This window comes from Salmo salar, chromosome ssa16 (assembly GCF_905237065.1).
Source record: "Salmo salar chromosome ssa16, Ssal_v3.1, whole genome shotgun sequence".
NCBI classification, from domain to species: domain Eukaryota; kingdom Metazoa; phylum Chordata; class Actinopteri; order Salmoniformes; family Salmonidae; genus Salmo; species Salmo salar.
The window spans coordinates 38,785,672-38,806,608 of NC_059457.1; the positions used below are offsets into that span (position 1 = coordinate 38,785,672).

The window sequence follows — 20,937 nt, forward strand, 5'->3', positions numbered from 1 at the left end:
CCCAGTTTCACTTTAGTCTTGATACACACACAGCACAGCACTATGCAGGGAGTTGGGGGTCAATCATTTAGAATTAACTCAGTGAATTGCATTCTCATCTATGGATCATGTGGACATAAATATCTTTCATAAATAGTTATCATGGTATGAAATCATTATATGCTACTTGTATGCATGTTGAATTTTCAGTACGTTTGTCAGAAAAGTCATGATGAATCAAAGAAAGCTAAGATCACTCACTGACAATCATTCTCAAACAATGCAAAATTATGGTTGCAAATACCATGTTTATTCGGACTTTTGTCTGAAAAATTATTAAAACAAGCAATAAAAGTATAGGCATTGTACTCAAGCTTCTGATGTGTCTGCTCATTAAGATTGACTTAAATACCAAGCATTGAGTTGGAGTACTACATCTGAGAGTTTAAAATTCATTACACACGACTACATTTATGTTATAAAATGTCACTGTACAATAAAGGTTTCGTATGTGCCATATCGATATAATGTATTGTCAAGAAAACCCTTAACTAGAACTATAAAGACAAATTCTAATATTACAAAAAGTACTATAGATTTTTTTTATCTGAGGTTCCTTGTATGTTCATAAAATGTCCAACTTCATGATCTATGGAACTTAAATTAACTATAGTTCATATGTACAGAAAACAGATGAGTTTGTGATGCATCTTGCTAATCTATGACAGGCCAAATGTTAACAAAAATCTCTCAAAGCAGGTTTTTCAAAGCAAAGCTCAACAGGGACACCTGCTGTTCCATTAAGTAACTGCACTTGTACATTCAATTATTTCGCTATTCTCGCTTGCAGTCTTTCAGCAAGAAATTCAAACCCTTGAGCTCAACAACACTACCCATTTAACATTCAGATCCAAGTCCAAACTTAGCATGAAACAAAACATGTTACTGGTTCAATACATGAGAAGTGATGCCAATTGTACCTACACTAATTCATGAGGATGGGGTGGTACAAAACAATGAAGCTGTGAAAATCTTCAGCAGATGGTTAGCAACACGTGTAGAGTAAATCAATATCAGGAACTTCCATGCATGAGGAGAAATTGCATTCATACAATGAAAAGCTGGAGAGAAAAAAACATGAATACCTTATTGATATAACTGCTACAATGTTTTCACAACCCCCCCTCAAATTTTCCCAAGACAGAAAGAAACTATGGTTCAATTCTAGACATCTTTGAGGCCAGAAGACAGCCAGCCCTTGTGTTACGAGCCTGGTGCTCATAGCAGGCTGGCCAGGCTGGACGTTGGGCCGTTCTGGGCTTGAAACTGCCCAGGTGGTGGGCCGTCCGTCCACTGTCACAGAGAAGAGAGAGACAGATTAGAGTTGTTACCCATCTGAACCAGACATACAGTCATACAGACGGATAGAGAAGACAAAAGGACAGACAGAAAAACACAGCTAAACAAGCTATATCATCGATCTACAAACCACAACTTTGATGGCAGTAATAATGAAAGATAAAAAGTTAACATGGATAAGTTGATACGTACGCTGATGAGGTTGTGTTCGGGGAGGCTGCAGGCAGCGATGTGGTCTTGGAGAAGCTGCTGCGAGAAGTTCTGGTGCATCTGAGCTGCTTCATGGGCGTCTATGGTGTTTCCCAGGGCCTTATTCAGATCTACAGGGACAAGACAAAAACAATGTGGTCAAGGAAACCTACCTCAAATACTTTAAGCCTAGTAGGGAGCAATGAAGCTCAAACCAAAGAAAGAAAATGTGCAGGTGTGGGCGTACCTTTTAAAAGGGCCGAGGACCACAGCTGGACAGACATGTCAGGGATCTTGCTGGCCAGCTGCATCGCTGGAACCACCATGTTGTTGCTCTCCTGGAGAAAAACAACAACATATTGTTATGCAACCTACAGAAGAAAAATATTTTGCCGCAAACACGTTGAATAAAATGTATAAACAGTACGGGATGGACAAATTAAGGTGAAAAGTTTGCATATGGGACACAGGCACACATTTTTGTTGTTGTTGTATTGTTTGTACTATTATGTTTTTATTTTTAGTATATTGTTGTATTTTAAATTTGTGTGACCTTGTTTCCTTATCTATCAGTCTCTTGTTACTTGTGGACCCCGGGAAGAAAAGCTGCTGCTTCAGCAAAAGCTCATGGGGATCCGAATATACCAATAAATAAACCAACAGGGGCAGGGTAGACGTTTCTGGCAAAAGATCAATTTGTGACCATTGTGGAGTGATCTTACCCTGTGGTTTCCCAGTACATAGAATATATGGCCTAGCAGAACAAGTGAGCAAGCTGTCAGTCTATTCAGGTCCTCCGCGTTGGACATCTTCAGAGTTTCTCTAAGGAACCGTCTGCAATGACAATATCATCACGAAATTATTATTTCCCAATTCCCACTGAAAGTTTGACGAACTTATGGGACACTTCTCAGCAACTCAGTAAAAGAGGTGGGGGAGACTTACTTGGCCTCGTTGTAGCGTCCTTGAAAGAAGGACAAGAGTCCTCGGATGTAGAAGGCTGCAGCGCGGAGACAGTGAGAGCTGCAACACAAACACACGTCAGTCAACTCAAAGTCAATACACCTTCTCACCACCAGGCTGCACACGTAGCCTTAAAAAATAAGCTATTTGGCTCTGATGAGCCAGATTGAGTAACCATTAAAATCTCTGTTATGCAATACACACTTACACACCTCACAGGAAAGTTGTGATCAGGGTTTATCCTCTCAAGGAGACTGTAGAGCTTTAAAAGAAAGAACAAAGTTAATACAGTTGACAATACTGTCTTTTGAGTAAAAATGAATAGTGTGTGTGTGTGTGTCTACCAACCTCCTGGTGTCTGTTTCCTTCCCTGATGTAGACGCTGGCCAGGTTTGTTACAATGAACGCCCACAGCTCCTGGTGTGTGGTTAGCTGGAAAGAAAACACACAGATTTACTCACCATCACAAATGTGACAATGTTAAACACATGCAGACATAAACCCGTATAATAAGCTTAGCGTTACGACTTACGTCACTTACCCGCAAAGCGGCGGTGAACTGTGCCTCTGCATTGTCCATACAGTTGACAGATATGCAATACAGGCCCTGAGAAATGGAACAGCATATACACAAAGTTAAGTGTTTTAGAGATACAATAGTCCCAGTTCCAGAAGTGGGCTGGTAACTGTTATTCAAGGCAGTGAATTGAGGGTATGTCTTCTGGGTGGAGGTTTAAAATACTCACTAGTAGAGTGTGAAGCTGGGCAGCATGATTGGTGAATAACCTGGGGGACTGTTGGCACAGTTGGCAGACCTGGGAGATCTGGGATACGGGGAGAAAAAGTCATCATCCTCATAAATGACATGGTGCTCCTAATCTCTATCCTATCTCAACTGCCAATGGGCACGAAAATGCCTATCATATAGTTCTGTAGCTACTTTGATTCAACTTTTAACATTCCACTATAACTTCACACAGTGTTTCATTTCAGAGTGAATGAGTAAAGTTAAACAGAAATAAAAATGGGTCAACAGTTGGTTCTATACTACCTCTTGTAATGCGGTGGCCTTGTGACCAGTGACTAGCCGGCACATGATGATGTGCTCCAGAAGAATGACTTGGAAAGTGGAGAGGATGGGACTGCTGTCCAGCACTGAAATAGAGGGGAGTCAAGAAGATCTTTTAGACAACAGTGAGTGTTAAACAGAGGTGAAATAAGTGGGCTTCAAATCACATACTTTTAAGTTTCTCAAGCTGCATGAGTGCTTTGTCTGTGTATTTCTGTGCCTTCTCCAAATACCCTGCTTGCATGGAGTGCATGACAGTCACCTGGAACATATAGAGAACAAGGTTATTACCAGGGTTGGGGAATATCTGATTACATGTAATCAGCTATGTAATCAGATTTTTTTTTAAATAATAATTTGTAATCCATTACCAGCAAAAATATTGTAATCAGATTAGACACTTTTGAGAGAAAAAAAGATGATTACCTCTTGGATTACTTTCTGTTTTCTCAATGACAAATTCAGCATTGAAAAAAGGTTTGTTCCACCTGAGCGAGTCTGACCACTATGATGACACACCAAATGCATTTGATGGATCCTTTTTGTTATCTTCTAATGCCTCTTAAGGGGCAAGTAATCAGATTACATTAGAGTTTGGGTAATCCAAAAGTTACGTTACGGACTACAATTCTGCACAGGTAACGAGTAACTAACGGACTACATTTTGTAAGTAACCTACCCAACCCTGGTTATTACTAAGGCTGTGACGATACCAGTATTGCAATAGTTTATCCATGGCAAAAATTAAAACACAAAGCAGACCTTTAAGAACCTGCTGTATGTAGAATATTGTGGGCAATAGCTTGGAAAATAAATACATTTTACTCTGGATGAAAACATGATGTTTGTTTACAAGATTAGTAAAGACATCAAATCCACATTGTGTTTTGTTTACTATCGGGATACTGGGATCATTCCTGCCCTAGTTATTACCATGTAACATGTTGATATTACCACAATATAGCCATCCAATCCTTTCAGATCTGCATAAGTATCTAGGGCGGAATCAGTCCTCAGGCATCAGGTGAATGAGGAAGAGATTGGGCTCACCAGGTAGACGAGAACACACATGTGCTCTTTGGGCAGCCAGTGGAAGAGGTCAGCCGGGTTACTGGGCAGAATCTCATCGTCGTGGAGTGTAGAGATAGTCTGGATGCACTGCTGCAGCTGCTTCAGACAGGGCTTCACACTCTTCACCTGCAGCACACAAAGTAAGGAAGGGGTGGGTCACTATCAATGCAACTACTTAACAATTACGATACAAACTAGAGGGAAAGTATTTATTTTTGAACAGGGGTGCACCACTGTTGTCATAGGTGTCCTTAATTCCCTGTCCTTGACAAGCGTTGCGCACCCTGGTCTTGGCCAAGAGGAGTCCTTACCTGTCCAGCATCCAGGTAGTGTGTGACCTGCAGCACCAGAAAGAAGACCCTGAGAGACTCTTTCTGGATGGGGTTTCCCTGCCAGTTCTCCACAATGGTCCCACACAGAGTGAGCAGAGGGTGCACCTCCCCCAGCTTCCTCTCCATCAGTAGGAGCTGATACACAGAACAAAAATACACATTATGGTAAAGACTATCCAGTGCAAAATCATTTTTTATTTCCCTCCTTTAAAAGGGATACTTTGGGATTTTGGCAATGAGACCCTCCCCTAAGTCAGATTAACTCGTGGATACCATTGTTATGCTTCTGTGTGCAGTTTGAAGGAAATTGCCAACTAGTGCAAAGACTGGAAGGAAGTCTATGGTATATTGCGAAACTACCTCTAACTTCCTTCATTCTGGACGCAGAGGCATAAAAATTGTATCCACAAGTTCATCTGACTCTGGGGAAATAGATAATGGGTCTCATTGCCAAAATCCTGAAGTATCCCTTTAAGTGCATAACATACTCAAGATATCTGTTTACCCTTATTAAATGCAAAAGACAGCCATTAAAAATTAGGCAATTTCATAACAAAGAATTTGAGACTTACCATTCCTTTACTCAGGAGAAACAGCGCTCTGTGAAAGTATACATCACCTATTCAGTCTATCGTTATAGGAAAATGTAAATGAAGTCTATTGGAGGGCATGTTTAATAACATCGCTTTTGTTTCAATGATGAATCAATGTGGATATAAAAAGTAAATAGTTCATAGCATCAAGGTTACAGCACCTGGTATATTCCGAGCCCACCACTCTGGCGTACTCAGCACCGACACCCAGGAGGTCACATGCAGACACAAGGTCCTTCTCTAGAGTGTGCAGTTGCTGATAGGGGGAAAAAAAATAAGAGAAATTCAATGCATTGCAATGTACCAGTCTACAACCAAACATCCAACAGAAAGGTGCCGTCTTTCAGATGGTACGTTAAACGGGTGACCTAACTCTGTGGTCACTAAAGATCCCATGGCACTTACCGTAAGAGTAGGGGTGTTAACCCCAGTGCCCTGGCTAAATTCCCAATCTGGCCCATACATGGCCACCTAATCATCCCCAACTTCCAATTGGCTCATTCATCCCCCCTCCTTTCCCCTATAACTATTCCTCAGGTCATGGCTGTAAATGAGAATGTGCTCTCAGTCAATGTACCTGGTAAAATAAGGGTTAAAAAAAATACAACTATTCAGTTCAGTCAGTATTTACAATAAAGCACGACACAACGTACCGCCAGTTGAAACAGTAGGCGGCAGTGCCAATAGGGAGTCTGCTGTGAGATCTGGATTGCCTTTCGCAGCAAAGGCTTTGCAGAATCCACCAGATTCTGAAAACAGAAAATACAGAGTCATAACTACTCAACCTTACACTTGCATATAAACATGTTTTTCAAATGGATCTCCAGACAGCAAAATATTAAAAATGTATTTTAGCTTTATTTACCGGTACCTGCTGACAGTAGAGTTCTGATAAAAGACTCGCAGCCTCAAATTTAACATCTTCAAACTGTGGGATCTGGGATATTCCATGAAGGAAACCTCATCAAATCAAAGTGTATTGGTGGGTACACAGATTTGGAGATGTTATCACTGGTGCAGTGAAATGCTTGTGTTTCTAGCTCCAACATTGCTGTAATAATACCTAGCAATACGCACATTATCTTGACATGTAATTTGACTACTAAGATGTGCTTGGAGCAGCAAACACATATCTGAGAAATGTTCTGAAGAAATGCACATTGTAATGCTAGTTGGTAATATACTATATGCCATTAAGCAGATGCTTTTATCCAATGCGACCTACAGTCATGCATGCATACATTTTACGTACGCAAATCGAACCCACAACCCTGGCGGTGCAAGCGCCATACTCTACCAACTGAGTTTCCGAGGACTAAGCTCTGTGTTGGTCCCCAGCTAGTGTTGGGGTTAAAACCATATAATTGAAAAGGATACTTGTTGTGAAATGAACCACTAAAAAGAAAAGAGATGTTAGAGACAAAATACACATTATGGATGCATAACTTAGTCAAAGTAATCAACTGTTAGCAACTTGTAACACAGTGAAGCTAGCTAACGTTACAGTAGATGCAATATCATGCGAGCTAACAAACAAATACTATTCTGAATGCAATTACATATGAATGAAATTATAAAAGGGTCAGGATCTAAAGCTAGCAATACAACTTTTCCCATTTGACTATAGGAGACTCCGATGAGCGCATCTCTGACTCCATCGTCGAGCTTTCTCAAACTCTCCCTCCTCACCGCTTTCTCTAAGTGGCTCCGCGCGAGCTCGCTGTTCTTCGTATGATGATAGAGGACCGAGCCTAGTTGAAGATGAGTTCTTGCCTCAACCCTTTGCGGAGGTTTAAACTGGAAAACAGCTTGAAGACAATGTACACACAGACGTATTTTGGGTGGACTTGAGGTGCGGAAATGTTCTGCAAAGCCGAGAAGGGCGAGGTACCAAGATTCCGGGGCCTCTACGTTGGACGCCATTTTCCCAATAACAACAACCATTGAGCACCATGTCACTCTCGCGTGTTTTCGACTACAAGCGAGATCTTTGTTTTTGAACACATCTATGGTACTTGTAGTCCAAAACAAGTACGTGCCGTGATAATCTATATTTGTAGTCCAAAACAAGTACGTGCCGTACGTGCTATAATAATCTCGTGAGCGAGAAAAACTCCAATAATTTTTAGGCAGACAACACCTAGAATTAAACCACCGCCTGTCTCAGTTTGGGAGAATCGTCAACCTTGTCAAAACCTCGTCAACGGTGTGAAAGACTGACAAATAGACAGCGGTGTTGCAAAACCACAGAGATTGACCCAACAACAGCAAACAAACAAGGAAATGTGGACAGAAGACGACAGTAGAGTTAACCATTGAATGTGAAATAATTTGGAAGATTTGCCGGATCTTCATCAAACACACACACACAGTAAACCAGATTTAAGGTGAGGGAATTGGTATGCGCATTCATTTCAGCCTGGTGTGCAGCAATGTTTACATTTTCCTTGCATTGATTGATTATGATAATAATATTGAGTACTTATGTCACTCTGAATCCCTATATTACTTAATTGTAATACATCTCTTAAATAGGTAGCTCCAGTTTAGATCCCAGTAATATGGATATCTTCCATCCAGATGTATATATCGTAGAGTTGAATAAACTCAGCTATATAAAATGTACATATATTAAATGTGAAGCTATAAATTGATTATAATGGGTCATTTCGATTTACTGTTTTACAAGTAAAATGTATGATATTATGTATTTATATTTGGCCACATCTAATGCTTTGCAAGTATAGAAGTTGATACATTTCCAATAACTGTATTTAACAGCACATTTAATGATGGTCACACACAGCTCATCTATGAAGTGGGAGGGTTTGTTGTTTATCACTATTTGTATGTCTCCTGCAGTGGATTGTCTGGTGCTGGCTGACTGATTGTCATAGATAGGCCTACTGGTTGTTGTGGTCAAGGGCACACATGGCCCATACAGTGCAGGACCACCAGAGAGCACTGCCCCAGGCTGCAGTTCTGTCTCTCCCTCCCTCCAGCCATGCTAAAGTGAGTCCCCCTCAGCCCCCAGCCCCTACCTCTGGGGTTTCCCCTGAAGCAGAGTTGCATTTGACAGTTGTGGCTGCTTTGCGTGATGTATTGTTGTCTCTACCTTCTTGCCCTTTGTGCTGTTGTCTGTGCCCAATAATGTTTGTACCCTGTTTTGTGCATCTACCATGTTGTGCTGCTGCCATGTTGTGTTGCTACCATGTTGTTGTTATGTTGTGTTTCTACCATGCTGTGTTGTCATGTGTTGCTGCGCTGCTATGTTGTTGTCTTAGTTCTCTCTTTATGTAGTGTTGTGTTGTCTCTCGTCATGATGTGTGTTTTGTCCTATATTTTTATTTTATTTATATTTTTAATCCCAGCCCCCATCCCCACATGAGGCCTTTTGCCTTTTGGTAGGCCGTCATTGTAAATAAGAATTCGATCTTAACTGACTTGCCTAGTTGTTAAATAAACTAATTCCAGTCAGTCAGGCAGGCCTACATACCACATAACTGTTTATAGCAGGATCATGCAGGTCAGGACCATACAGCTGAAGGCTGCCAAACATGTTTACCACAACAGCCAGTAAGTAACCTTGGGGTAGCATGGGAGATCCTGGCACATGGGTAATGTGGCCAAAGTGGACTAGACTAGATCTTTATTTATTGCTAAGTAGTACATAATGGCACTGGCAACATTAGTCATCACCACTGTTTTGCAAATTCTTCAATTGCCCAAGAGAGCAACAAAGAGCAGTACAGAAGTTGGTCAAGTCAAAACTTGCCAGCCTATGCATTGCTGCTGGGCTCCTTGCAAATTCCCAGTGTGGCCTCAAAATGTGTGTCTCCCCCTGCATCCCAAACACACCGTATCAGGGAATTGATTGGTTCCAAGTAGCTTTTACAGCCTCCAAACACACCCTGACTCTTGACTGTCTCTAAGCAAAGGGGTCACCGTCAACGCTGATACAGACGACTGACACACACACACACATACATACATAAACACAACACATACTCAGATGTAGCTGCTTTTCTTGAAGCATCTAGGTCCAGCTAAGGGCTTATCTCCACCTTTAGTTAGAGGGAGGGAAAAGCTGTTTGCACGTGTATATTTGCCATTCTCTATCTGGGTTATAATGGGAGTGCTGTGCATGAAAGTAGCCTACAAGATACAACGACATCATGGTGCATTACTACTCTGTATTATGACTAAGAACATATTGTGGCGCAGCGGTCTAAGGGACTGCATCTCAATGCTAGAGTCGTCACTACAGACCCTGGTTTGATTCCAGGCTGTATCACAAACGGCCGTGATTGGGAGTCCCATAGGGTGGCGCACAATTGGCCCAGCGTCGTCTGGGTGTAACGGATTGGCAGTCGTGGTGAAGGAATGTGGCACAGGAAGCAGCGAGCACAGGGTAGTGGCGTATTTAATGTACACTCACTCAAACAAAATACTCCCAAACACAGGGGAGAAAATACACACGGCGTAAAATAGCACCGACACGAACATGAGCCGTCACAATAGAAATAATCCCGCACAACACGGAAGCGGACCAGCTAACATAAATAGCCCCGCTAATTAACCAAACTAAACACAGGTGCACAAAACCAAAAAGAAGGGAAAACCAAAAAGAGAATCAGTGGTAGCTAATAGGCCGGTGACGACGACCGCCGAGCGCCACCCGAGCAGGAGGGGGCGCCACCGTCGGTGGGAATCGTGAAAGTACCCCCCTCCTGACGCGCGGCTCCCGCAGCGCGCCGACACCGGCCTCGAGGACAACCCGGGGGGAGAGGCGCAGGGCGATCCGGACGGAGGCGATGGAAATCCTTCAACATGGATGGGTCCAAGACGTCCTCCGCCGGCACCCAGCACCTCTCCTCCGGGCCGTACCCCTCCCAGTCCACGAGGTACTGCAGGCCCCTCGCCCGGCGTCTCGAGTCCAGAATGGCCCGTATGCTGTACGCCGGGGACCCCCCGATGTCCGGAGGGGGTGGAGGGACCTCCGGCACCTCACCTTCCTGCAGGGGACCAGCTACCACCGGCCTGAGGAGAGACACATGAAATGAGGGGTTAATACGGTAATAGGAAGGGAGTTGTAACCGATAACACACCTCAGGACTTTAAAGGGCCCCACACACTGCGGCCCCAGCTTCCGGCAGGGCACGCGGAGGGGCAGGTTCCGGGTCGAGAGCCAGACCCTGTCTCCCGGTACGAACACGGGTGCTTCACTGCGGTGGCGGTCAGCACTCCTCTTCTGCCTTCCACTGGCCTCCTTCAGGGAGTCCTGGACGGCTCTCCAGGTCTCCTTGGAGTGCTGTACCCAGTCCTCCACCGCAGGAGCTTTGGTCTGGCTCCGGTGCCATGGTGCCAGGACCGGCTGGTAACCCAAAACACACTGAAAGGGTGACATGTTAGTAGAGGAGTGGCGAAGTGAGTTCTGGGCTAACTCAGCCCAGGGAATGTACCTCGCCCACTCCCCTGGCCGGTCCTGGCAATACGACCTCAGAAACCTGCCCACCTCCTGGTTCACCCTCTCCGCCTGCCCATTGCTCTCGGGGTGAAAACCGGAGGTCAAACTGACCGAGACCCCCAGCCGCTCCATAAACGCCCTCCAGACCCTGGATGTGAACTGGGAACCTCGATCAGAGACAATGTCCTCCGGCACCCCGTAGTGCCAGAAGACGTGGGTAAATAGGGCCTCCGCAGTCTGCAGGGCCGTAGGGAGACCGGGCAATGGGAGGAGACGGCAGGACTTAGAGAACCGATCCACAACCACCAGAATCGCAGTGTTCCCCTGAGAGGGGGGAAGATCTGTCAAGAAATCTATAGACAGGTGCGACCATGGCCGTTGTGGAACGGGGAGGGCCTGTAACTTCCCTCTCGGTAGATGCCTAGGAGCCTTACTCTGAGCGCACACCAAACAGGAAGAGACATAGGACCTCACGTCCTTAGCCAAGGTGGGCCACCAGTACTTCCCCCTGAGACTCCGCACTGTCCTCGCCACACCAGGATGACCCGCAGTAGGTAGCGTGTGCGCCCATCGAATCAAACGATCACGAACACCGAGCGGCACATACATGCGACCCACGGGAACCTGCGCAGGCGCAGGTTCCAACACTAATGCCCGCTCGATGTCCGCGTCCAACTCCCATACCACCGGTGCCACCAGCCTAGACGCTGGAATGATGGGAGTTGGATCGATGGGCCGGTCCTCCGTGTCATAGAGACGGGACAGCGCGTCGGCTCTAGTGTTAAGGGAACCCGGTCTATAGGAGATAGTGAACCTAAACCGGGCGAAGAACATGGCCCACCTTGCCTGACGCGGATTCAGTCTCCTCGCTGCCCGGATGTACTCCAGGTTTCGGTGGTCGGTCCAGATGAGAAAGGCGTGTTTAGCCCCCTCAAGCCAGTGCCGCCACACCCTCAAAGCATTTACCACCGCTAGCAACTCCCTGTCCCCCACATCATAGTTACGCTCCGCCGAACTGAGCTTCTTCGAAAAGAAAGCGCAGGGGCGGAGTTTCGATGGCGTACCCGAGCGCTGTGATAGCACGGCACCCACCCCAGCCTCGGATGCGTCCACCTCCACTATGAATGCTAGAGACGGGTCCGGGTGCGCCAACACGGGTGCGTCGGTGAACAGGGTCTTCAACTTCTTGAAGGCTCCGTCCGCCTCCGTCGACCATCGCAAACGCACCGGCCCCCCCTTCAGCAGTGAGGTAATGGGAGCCGCTACCTGGCCAAAACCCCGGATAAACCTCCGGTAGTAATTGGCAAAGCCTAAGAACCGCTGCACTTCCTTCACCGTGGTTGGAGTCGGCCAATTACGCACGGCCTTAACGCGGTCACACTCCATCACCACCCCCGTGGTGGAAATGCGATAACCGAGAAAGGAAACGGCTCGTTTGGAAAACACACATTTCTCAGCCTTAACGTATAGTTCATGCTCCAGCAGTCTACCAAGCACCTTGCGCACCAGGGACACATGCGCGGAGCGGGTGGCGGAATATATCAGAATGTCATCGATATAGACAAACACGCCCTGCCCGTGCAGGTCCCTGAGAATCTCGTCAACAAAGGATTGAAAGACGGCTGGAGCATTTTTCAACCCATACGGCATGACGAGGTACTCATAATGGCCCGAAAGCGGCGGGTGAACTCTGGATAATGGTCCCTCGCCGAGTCTGGGCCATTCCTGACCGCATTAGCCCACTCCAGAGCTCGGCCCGTCAGGCAGGAAACGAGGGCACTCACGCTCTCCTCTCCTGAGGGAGCAGGTCTGACGGTGGCCAGGTACAGCTCGAGCTGGAGCAGAAATCCCTGGCACCCAGCCGCCGCCCCATCATACTCCCTTGGGAGCGCCAAACGAAGCGCGCCTGAGCCAGACGTAGTGGGAGGAGGAGGTGGCTGCATCGGAGGAGCCGGAGGTGGAGAGAGGAGACCACTTCTCTCCCATCGGTCCATCCTCTCCATCATCTGGTCCATCGCGGATCCTATGCAGTGGAGGACCGTAGTGTGTTGGAGGACGCGTTCCTCCATCGAGGGGACAGGGGTGGCCGCTGCTCCTGCTGATTCCATGCCTTTTCGTGGTGCGGAATTCTGTAACGGATTGGCAGTCGTGGTGAAGGAATGAGGCACAGGAAGCAGCAAGCACAGGGTAGTGGCGTATTTAATGTACACTCACTCAAACAAAATACTCCCAAACACAGGGGAGAAAATACACACGGCGTAAAATAGCGCCGACACGAACATGAGCCGTCACAATAGAAATAATCCCGCACAACACGGAAGCGGACCAGCTAACATAAATAGCCCCGCTAATTAACCAAACTAAACACAGGTGCACAAAACCAAAAAGAAGGGAAAACCAAAAAGAGAATCAGTGGTAGCTAATAGGCCGGTGACGTCGAGCGCCACCTGAGCAGGAGGGGGCGCCACCGTCGGTGGGAATCGTGACACTGGGTTAGGGTTTGACTGGGGTAGGCCATCATTGTAAATACGAATTTGTTCTTAACTGACTTGCCTAGTTAAATAAAATAAATATATATTTTATTTTATTTATTAGTTATACAATTTTAAATATTGATTACTGCACTGTTGGGTAAAGGTCACAAATTAAGCATTTCACTGTACTTCTGCATGTGACAATAAAACTTGAACATGAAGAAATGTATAAATGGTGGAGAGGTTTACTATAGTCTACTGTAAAGTGGGTTAGGAATCTTCAGAAAGACAGTTCAGATTACACTCTGGCAGTCCAAGCACATGAGAAACCTTAACACCTCTTACATCTAGACGTTCCGCTAGCGGAACACCTGCTCCAATAGCCAATGATGGGCGTGGCGCGAATTACAAATTCCTCAAAAATACAAAAACGTCCATTTTTCAAACATATGACTATTTTACACCATTTTAAAGACAAGACTCTCCTTTATCTAACCACACTGTCCGATTTCAAAAAGGCATTACAACGAAAGCAAAACATTAGATTATGTCAGCAGAGTACCCAGCCAGAAATAATCAGACACCCATTTTTCAAGCTAGCATATAATGTCACATAAATCCAAACCACAGCTAAATGCAGCACTAACCTTTGATGATCTTCATCAGATGACACCCCTAGGACATTATGTTATACAATACATGCATGTTTTGTTCAATCAAGTTCATATTTATATCAAAAACCAGCTTTTTACATTAGCATGTGACGTTCAGAACTAGCATACCCCCCGCAAACTTCCGGTGAATTTACTAAATTACTCACGATAAACGTTCACAAAAAACATAACAATTATTTTAAGAATTATAGATACAGAACTCCTCTATGCACTCGCTATGTCCGATTTTAAAATAGCTTTTCGGTGAAAGCACATTTTGCAATATTCTAAGTAGATAGCCCGGCATCACAGGGCTAGCTATTTACACACCCACCAAGTTTAGCACTCACCAAAGTCAGATTTACTATAAGAAAAATGTTATTACCTTTGCTGTTCTTCGTCAGAATGGACTCCCAGGACTTCTACTTCAATATCAAATGTTGGTTTGGTCCCAAATAATCCATAGTTATATCCAAATAGTGGCGTTTGGTTTGTGCGTTCAAGACACTATCCGAAAGGGTAAATAAGGGTTACGCGTTTCGTGACAAAAAAATTCGAAATATTCCATTACCGTACTTCGAAGCATGTCAACCGCTGTTTAAAATCAATTTTTATGCCATTTTTTCTCGTAAAAAAGCGATAATATTCCGACCGGGAAAGCGTGTTTACGTTCAAAGAGAGAGAAAGTAAAAACATGGGATCCCCTCGTGCACGAGCCTCAGTCTGATGGCCCTCTGATCGACCACCATCCAAACGTGCTAAAGTTTTTCAGCCAGCGGCTGGAATTACATCATTCAGCTTTTTCCCGGGTTCTGAGAGCCTATGGGAGCCGTAGGAAGTGTCACGTTACAGCAAAGATCCTACATTTTCTTTAAACAGAGCCAAGAAGCCCAAGGAATGGTCAGAGAGGGTACTTCCTGTTTGGAATCTTCTCAGGTTTTTGCCTGCCATATGAGTTATGTTATACTCACAGACACCATTCAAACAGTTTTAGAAACTTTAGGGTGTTTTCTATCCAAAGCCAATAATTATATGCATATTCTAATTTCTGGGCAGGAGTAATAATCAGATTAAATCGGGTACGTTTTTTATCCGGCCGTGAAAATACTGCCCCCTAGCCATAACAGGTTAAGCCTACATGTGTTTCCATCTGATACCTTTAGCCTATATCTGCAGCCAGTGATAATGCCATGTTAGAGTCTCCATTACTGCAGGGGTGTGAGTTATGGAGTATGTTTTTGACTGATATCGTTTCAAAGTGTGTTTGTCTTTAGTGTCCTGTGTGAAGTTGAGTACTCAGTGTTTTTTTTCTGTGTGCAGAGATTGACAGTGTTGGACACCCTGCTATGTGGAGCGTTCGCAGGTGCTGTGGCCAAAACAGTCATAGCCCCCCTGGACAGAACCAAGATCATCTTCCAAGGTAAGTCCATTTCTCTGGAAGAACATGCATTAGGAATACAAAGTAGGGGTTCCCTTCGGAAATACTTATTTGATTGTTAGTATCTTTACCAGTTATTATGCCTTAATACATATTTCATGGTTAGTATCTTTACCAGTTATTATGCCTTAATACTTATTTCATGGTTAGTATCTTTACCAGTTATTATGCCTTAATACATATTTCATGGTTAGTATCTTTACCAGTTATTATGCCTTAATACATATTTCACGGTTAGTATCTTTACCAGTTATTATGCCTTAATACATATTTCATGGTTAGTATCTTTACCAGTTATTATGCCTTAATACTTATTTCATGGTTAGTATCTTTACCAGTTATTATGCCTTAATACATATTTCATGGTTAGTATCTTTACCAGTTATTATGCCTTAATACATATTTCATGGTTAGTATCTTTACCAGTTATTATGCCTTAATACATATTTCATGGTTAGTATCTTTACCAGTTATTATGCCTTAATACTTATTTCATGGTTAGTATCTTTACCAGTTATTATGCCTTAATACTTATTTAATGGTTAGTATCTTTACCAGTTATTATGCCTTAATACATATTTCATGGTTAGTATCTTTACCAGTTATTATGCCTTAATACTTATTTAATGGTTAGTATCTTTACCAGTTATTATGCCTTAATACTTATTTAATGGTTAGTATCTTTACCAGTTATTATGCCTTAATACTTATTTAATGGTTAGTATCTTTACCAGTTATTATGCCTTAATACTTATTTAATGGTTAGTATCTTTACCAGTTATTATGCCTTAATACATATTTCATGGTTAGTATCTTTACCAGTTATTATGCCTTAATACTTATTTCATTCTTAGCATCTTTACCAGTTATTATGCCTTAATACTTATTTTCCTCCTCCTACTTTAGTGTCCTCACAAAGATTCTCTGCTAAGGTGAGTCTATTACAAGTCTCCTATATAACTTGCATTACACTAAATAAAGATGTACTTGATGTTTAGTATGCATGCTGCCATAAGGGTGAATCCTAACTTCCACTTAAATAATAAATCCACCTAGTCTCCCATTGACTTCAATGCATGACTAAGTGAAAAAGTTAGGATTTGCCCCAAGGTGTATTGAGTTAGTGTTAAAGGGATACTACGCTTCAGCCCTTGTTCTACTTACCCAGGGTCAGATGAATTAGTGGATACCATTTTTATGTCTCTGTGTCCAGTATGAAGGAAGTTAGCGGTAGTTTCGTGGGCGAATGCTAACCAGCATTAGCGCAATGACTGGAAGTCTACAGGTACAGTAGCATTGTTGTGTTGCTGTGTGTGCCCCCAGGAAGCCTTCAGACTCATATATTGTACCTATATGAAAGATGGCTTCCTCAGCCTGTGGAGGGGCAACTCTGCCACCATGGTGCGGGTCATCCCCTACGCTGCCATCCAGTTCTGCTCCCATGACCAGTACAAGGGAATACTGGGGAGATACTACGGCTTCCAGGGAAAGTGAGTAGAGTGTAAAGTGTAAAGTGTAAAGAATCACAAATACACACACTGTTTAATGAAGCACCATTTGACCTCTGGTGGTCTCCATCAGTCTCCAAACTAACCCTTCAGTGATCGTTCTTGAACAGAACAAACCATTTTCTCTACTGTGACAATTCCTAATAATACAATGATACGCATTCATTGTAGAAAACATAGATGTTCTGTAACGTGATGGAATCCATCTTGTCTTTTTCAGAGCCTTGCCTCCTTTTCCACGTTTCCTGGCAGGATCATTGGCTGGCACCACGGCGGTCATGCTCACCTATCCCCTGGACATGGTGCGGGCCAGGATGGCGGTGACGCCCAGGCAAATGTAAGGCACTCCGATAACGCACGTCATTTTTTATCTTTGACTGTAAAAACATACCTGCATGTGGCTCCCCTTTGCACACTTGTTCAGTGTTCAACAGGCATGTGCTGTAAGTTAGTATAGGTCATATTACTATCCTAATCAATATCCTTATAGGTTAATATCCTTCTCTTATCGTTCTTGTTTCGGTTGCAGGTACAGCAACATCATGCACATTTTTGTGCGCATCACGCAGGAGGAGGGCATAAAGACCTTGTACAGAGGCTTCTGCCCGACCATCTTGGGAGTGATCCCGTACTCAGGAATCACTTTCTTCACATACGAGACCCTCAAGAAACTGCATGCAGGTACAGACTTTAAAAAAATTATAATTATCTTTATTGGATAATCAACTTTTTAGTGAAGGGCTGAGATTCACTTAAATTGATCCCTCTCTTTCTATCTCCTCCCATCCCTCTCCCCAGAGAGAACTAGGCGGTCCCAGCCGTACTCTTACGAGCGTTTGGCGTTCGGTGCGTGCGCCGGCCTGATCGGCCAGTCGGCCTCTTACCCGCTGGACATGGTTCGCCGACGCATGCAGACGGCCGGGGTGACGGGCCAACAGTACGGCAGTGTCCTGGGCACCATGAAGACGATCGTGGTGCAGGAAGGGGGGGTGCGTGGACTCTACAAGGGCCTCAGTATGAACTGGATCAAAGGGCCAATCGCTGTGGGTGTCAGCTTCACCACCTTTGACCTTATGCACAACCTCCTGCACAAGATGCACCAGCTGGGATACTTCACACACTGAGCCAGCAGGGGGAGCCAGAGGAGAAGCTCACTGTTGGGACTAGTCATTCGCTCACAGGGACTAGCAGGGGCGCAACTTTCACTGGGGACAGGGGGACATGTCCCCCCCATTCTGAAATTGCATGTTTGTCCCCCCGAGTTTTATCATTGGATTGTGATATAAAATGAGGCAACGGTGTGCTTTAGGACCATGTTGACGCCTCCGAGCAGTCGGGTAGGCTGTTTGGAGTGTTTATCTGACTGGATTTTTAAAAAAGTACAAAAAATATGTCCCCTGCACTTCTAAAACCAAATTTGCGCCCCTGGCGACTAGAATGGCAATAATATACCACATCTGTCTACTCACGATATGGATCCTCTCAGTAGGCCTATGCACTCTACATGTCAAATAGGAATTCTAAGGAGAGGGTGGTACTGGACAGACAGGACGCACATCTGTATTAAGCACGCACAGCCAGACCCCCACTCCTGATGTTGATGGATGGAGTGTCTGCGCTAGGACCAAAATAAGTGTCCTCAAACTGGGTAGATGTGTGCAGATGTTTGCAATATGAGAGGTATGACAATGTGAAAAAGAAAATGTTTCGAGGCCTGATCTTTGTTTGAGATTGGGGTATTATGTTGGCAAGGACACATTTTAAAGGCCCAACGCAGCTGTTTTTATATCAATATCAAATCATTTGGGTAACAATTGAGTACCTTAATGTAATATATTTCTATTATAATGGGCAAATATAGCTTTTTAGCAAAAAAATATTTCTCACGAAGAAGTTAGTTTGGACTGTCTGTTAGTGGTCTGAGTGGGGAGGGGAAAACTGAAAACTAACTGTTATTGGCAGAGAGGTTTGGAACTGTCTTTGTTATTATTGGTCTATTAACTAATTTACTGCATGTTAATTTGAGCATGGAAAGCCAAAACTCCGGCCCATGCAAACCTGCTGATTAGAAATTCCTGTGTAGATTATGGCTGGTTGGTAAACATTCAGAAAATAACACTGATCACATTTTCACACTTCTGTAGTGTTAGTTTCATCAGCTGTTGTACAATATGATATAAAACACAGGAAAAACAGAACTGTACTTGAATTAAAATTTATTTTTTCATAACAGTATCTCTATTTGTCCATAAGGTGGAGCCAAGTGATCAGCAAGCTGAAAGCTGGCCTATACTAGAGTGAAATATTCTAGTTAAGTATGCTGAAAAGTCAAGTCATAATTGCTTTGCCTAAAATAAAATGGGCAAAATTCTAGATCATTTATAGTGTTTGGTTTCAAAATCTGTAATTTTATTTGATTTATTTGATATATTTTGATATATATTTGAGTCTATCCTTACGGCTATACCTCAGACGGTGCAGCCACAGAGAGACAGTGGGTTGATGTAAATCAGCATCACTAGTTGTCAGAATCCGCTGGTGAACCTCAGGTTAGCCCCCGATGGGACATAGTTCAGCTTCTGATTACACCCTGCCTTACCTTGACCTTCACACTGGTCACTGTGGGGTTTGAGTAGGATCAGTACTGAAACGATACCTTTTTACACATTTATATACCCACTAATGTGCAGAACAAATCCTCTCACACAAACACTTTCTATTTTATTTCATACATTTTTTATTTTCAATATACTGGTTGGATTTCCTACATATTACTATGTCAATGTAGTTGAGTGCAAACCCACGCCACTCTTTCTAGTGCCACAGAATATCTGCAGTTTAGTCAAGTCATGCACCATTTTATAGAGTTTTCAACCTTGAGTTCTTTCTTTGATATAAATGTTTTTATTCCCCAAAGCTTTTTACCAAAGCTTAACAATTATGAGTCAACCTGTGAGGTGGCACAATGTCAGGTCTGAACTGAATTGGCACTTCACTTAAGGGCATACCCGCACAAGCACAGATAACCATTGAAGATATCTCAACTCATTTTAGGAGATTAAAAAAACACAATTTTAAAACAACAATGTTAGTAGTCCCTTAAATTACCAGGCAATTCCAGGTGCTCCTACCCAAATGTTACTATTACTTTCTGAACAGCTAAATAATACCTTCACAGTGTCATATCTTGCAATATTTTATTCGACAAATGCATTTGCTTCAGTGTGCTTTGGCCAGTCAGTACACTCTATGTATTGCTCATGCTCCTCAAAGTATTGTGTGGCGATATTGTGCCCAATGTGGAGTGATAGTGCCACCTAACCCCCCTTCTGTGGCCAGTTAATGATACACACCAGTGGGTGTGATCCTGGGTGTCTGCTGCCACCTGACAGACCAACTGACCGACCACTTGGCTGGAGAGAGGACCCTGTGTCTCTGCTTCTCAGCCTTTCTGCCTCAAACTCATCCTCCCTTTCTCTGACCTTGTCTCTCTGCCTCCCTGCCTTTCTCCCTTCCTCCCTCCCTGTCTCTCTTCCTCGTCCTGCCTGTCTCTCTGCCTCCCTGTCTCTCTGCCTCCCTGTCTTTCTGCCTCTCTGCCTTCCTTCCTCCATGTCTCTTTGTCTCTCTGTCTTTCTGCCTCCCTCTCTCTGTCTCTCTGCCTCTCAGCCTCCATGCCTTCCTCTCTGTCTCTCTCCCTCCCTATCACTCTCCATCCCTGTCTCTCTGCCTCCCTGTCTCTCTGCCTCCCTGTGTCTCTGCCTCCCTCCCTCCTTCTGCCCGTGACCTTGACTGTGAATTCTGGGATACCCTGCCACCCAACAGTGAGCAGCCAACCTGGTACC

General features: G+C 44.1%; 2 protein-coding genes across 5 annotated transcripts; one reads left to right on the plus strand and one right to left on the minus strand.

Moving 5' to 3' along the window:
• Nucleotides 1-267: 267 nt before the first annotated feature.
• Nucleotides 268-7,508, minus strand: LOC106573592 (MAU2 chromatid cohesion factor homolog). 4 transcript variants are annotated; one of them, XM_014148760.2, is made up of 19 exons: nt 7,245-7,508; nt 6,933-6,950; nt 6,427-6,492; nt 6,209-6,304; nt 5,717-5,811; nt 5,535-5,562; nt 4,942-5,097; nt 4,610-4,756; nt 3,731-3,821; nt 3,542-3,645; nt 3,237-3,314; nt 3,032-3,097; nt 2,839-2,922; nt 2,703-2,752; nt 2,473-2,550; nt 2,250-2,361; nt 1,775-1,865; nt 1,531-1,658; nt 268-1,332 (listed from the first exon to the last, which is right to left on the minus strand). In XM_014148760.2, exons 1-19 carry the CDS (start codon nt 7,497-7,499, stop codon nt 1,258-1,260), a joined length of 1,818 nt encoding a protein of 605 aa, XP_014004235.1. In that variant the 5' UTR covers nt 7,500-7,508; the 3' UTR covers nt 268-1,257. The 4 variants fall into 4 exon arrangements, with proteins under 4 accessions (XP_014004235.1, XP_014004232.1, XP_014004234.1 ...); XM_014148757.2 differs by having other exon boundaries at nt 3,023-3,097; XM_014148759.2 differs by having other exon boundaries at nt 6,421-6,492.
• Nucleotides 7,509-7,662: 154 nt separating this feature from the next.
• On the plus strand, nt 7,663-19,477 carry LOC106573593 (mitochondrial coenzyme A transporter SLC25A42). The gene is made up of 8 exons (XM_014148761.2): nt 7,663-7,942; nt 8,418-8,567; nt 15,470-15,569; nt 16,494-16,519; nt 16,911-17,077; nt 17,316-17,432; nt 17,625-17,776; nt 17,894-19,477. The coding sequence occupies exons 2-8, from the start codon at nt 8,487-8,489 to the stop codon at nt 18,217-18,219; spliced, it is 969 nt and encodes a 322-aa protein (XP_014004236.1). The 5' UTR covers nt 7,663-7,942; nt 8,418-8,486; the 3' UTR covers nt 18,220-19,477.
• Nucleotides 19,478-20,937: the final 1,460 nt, after the last annotated feature.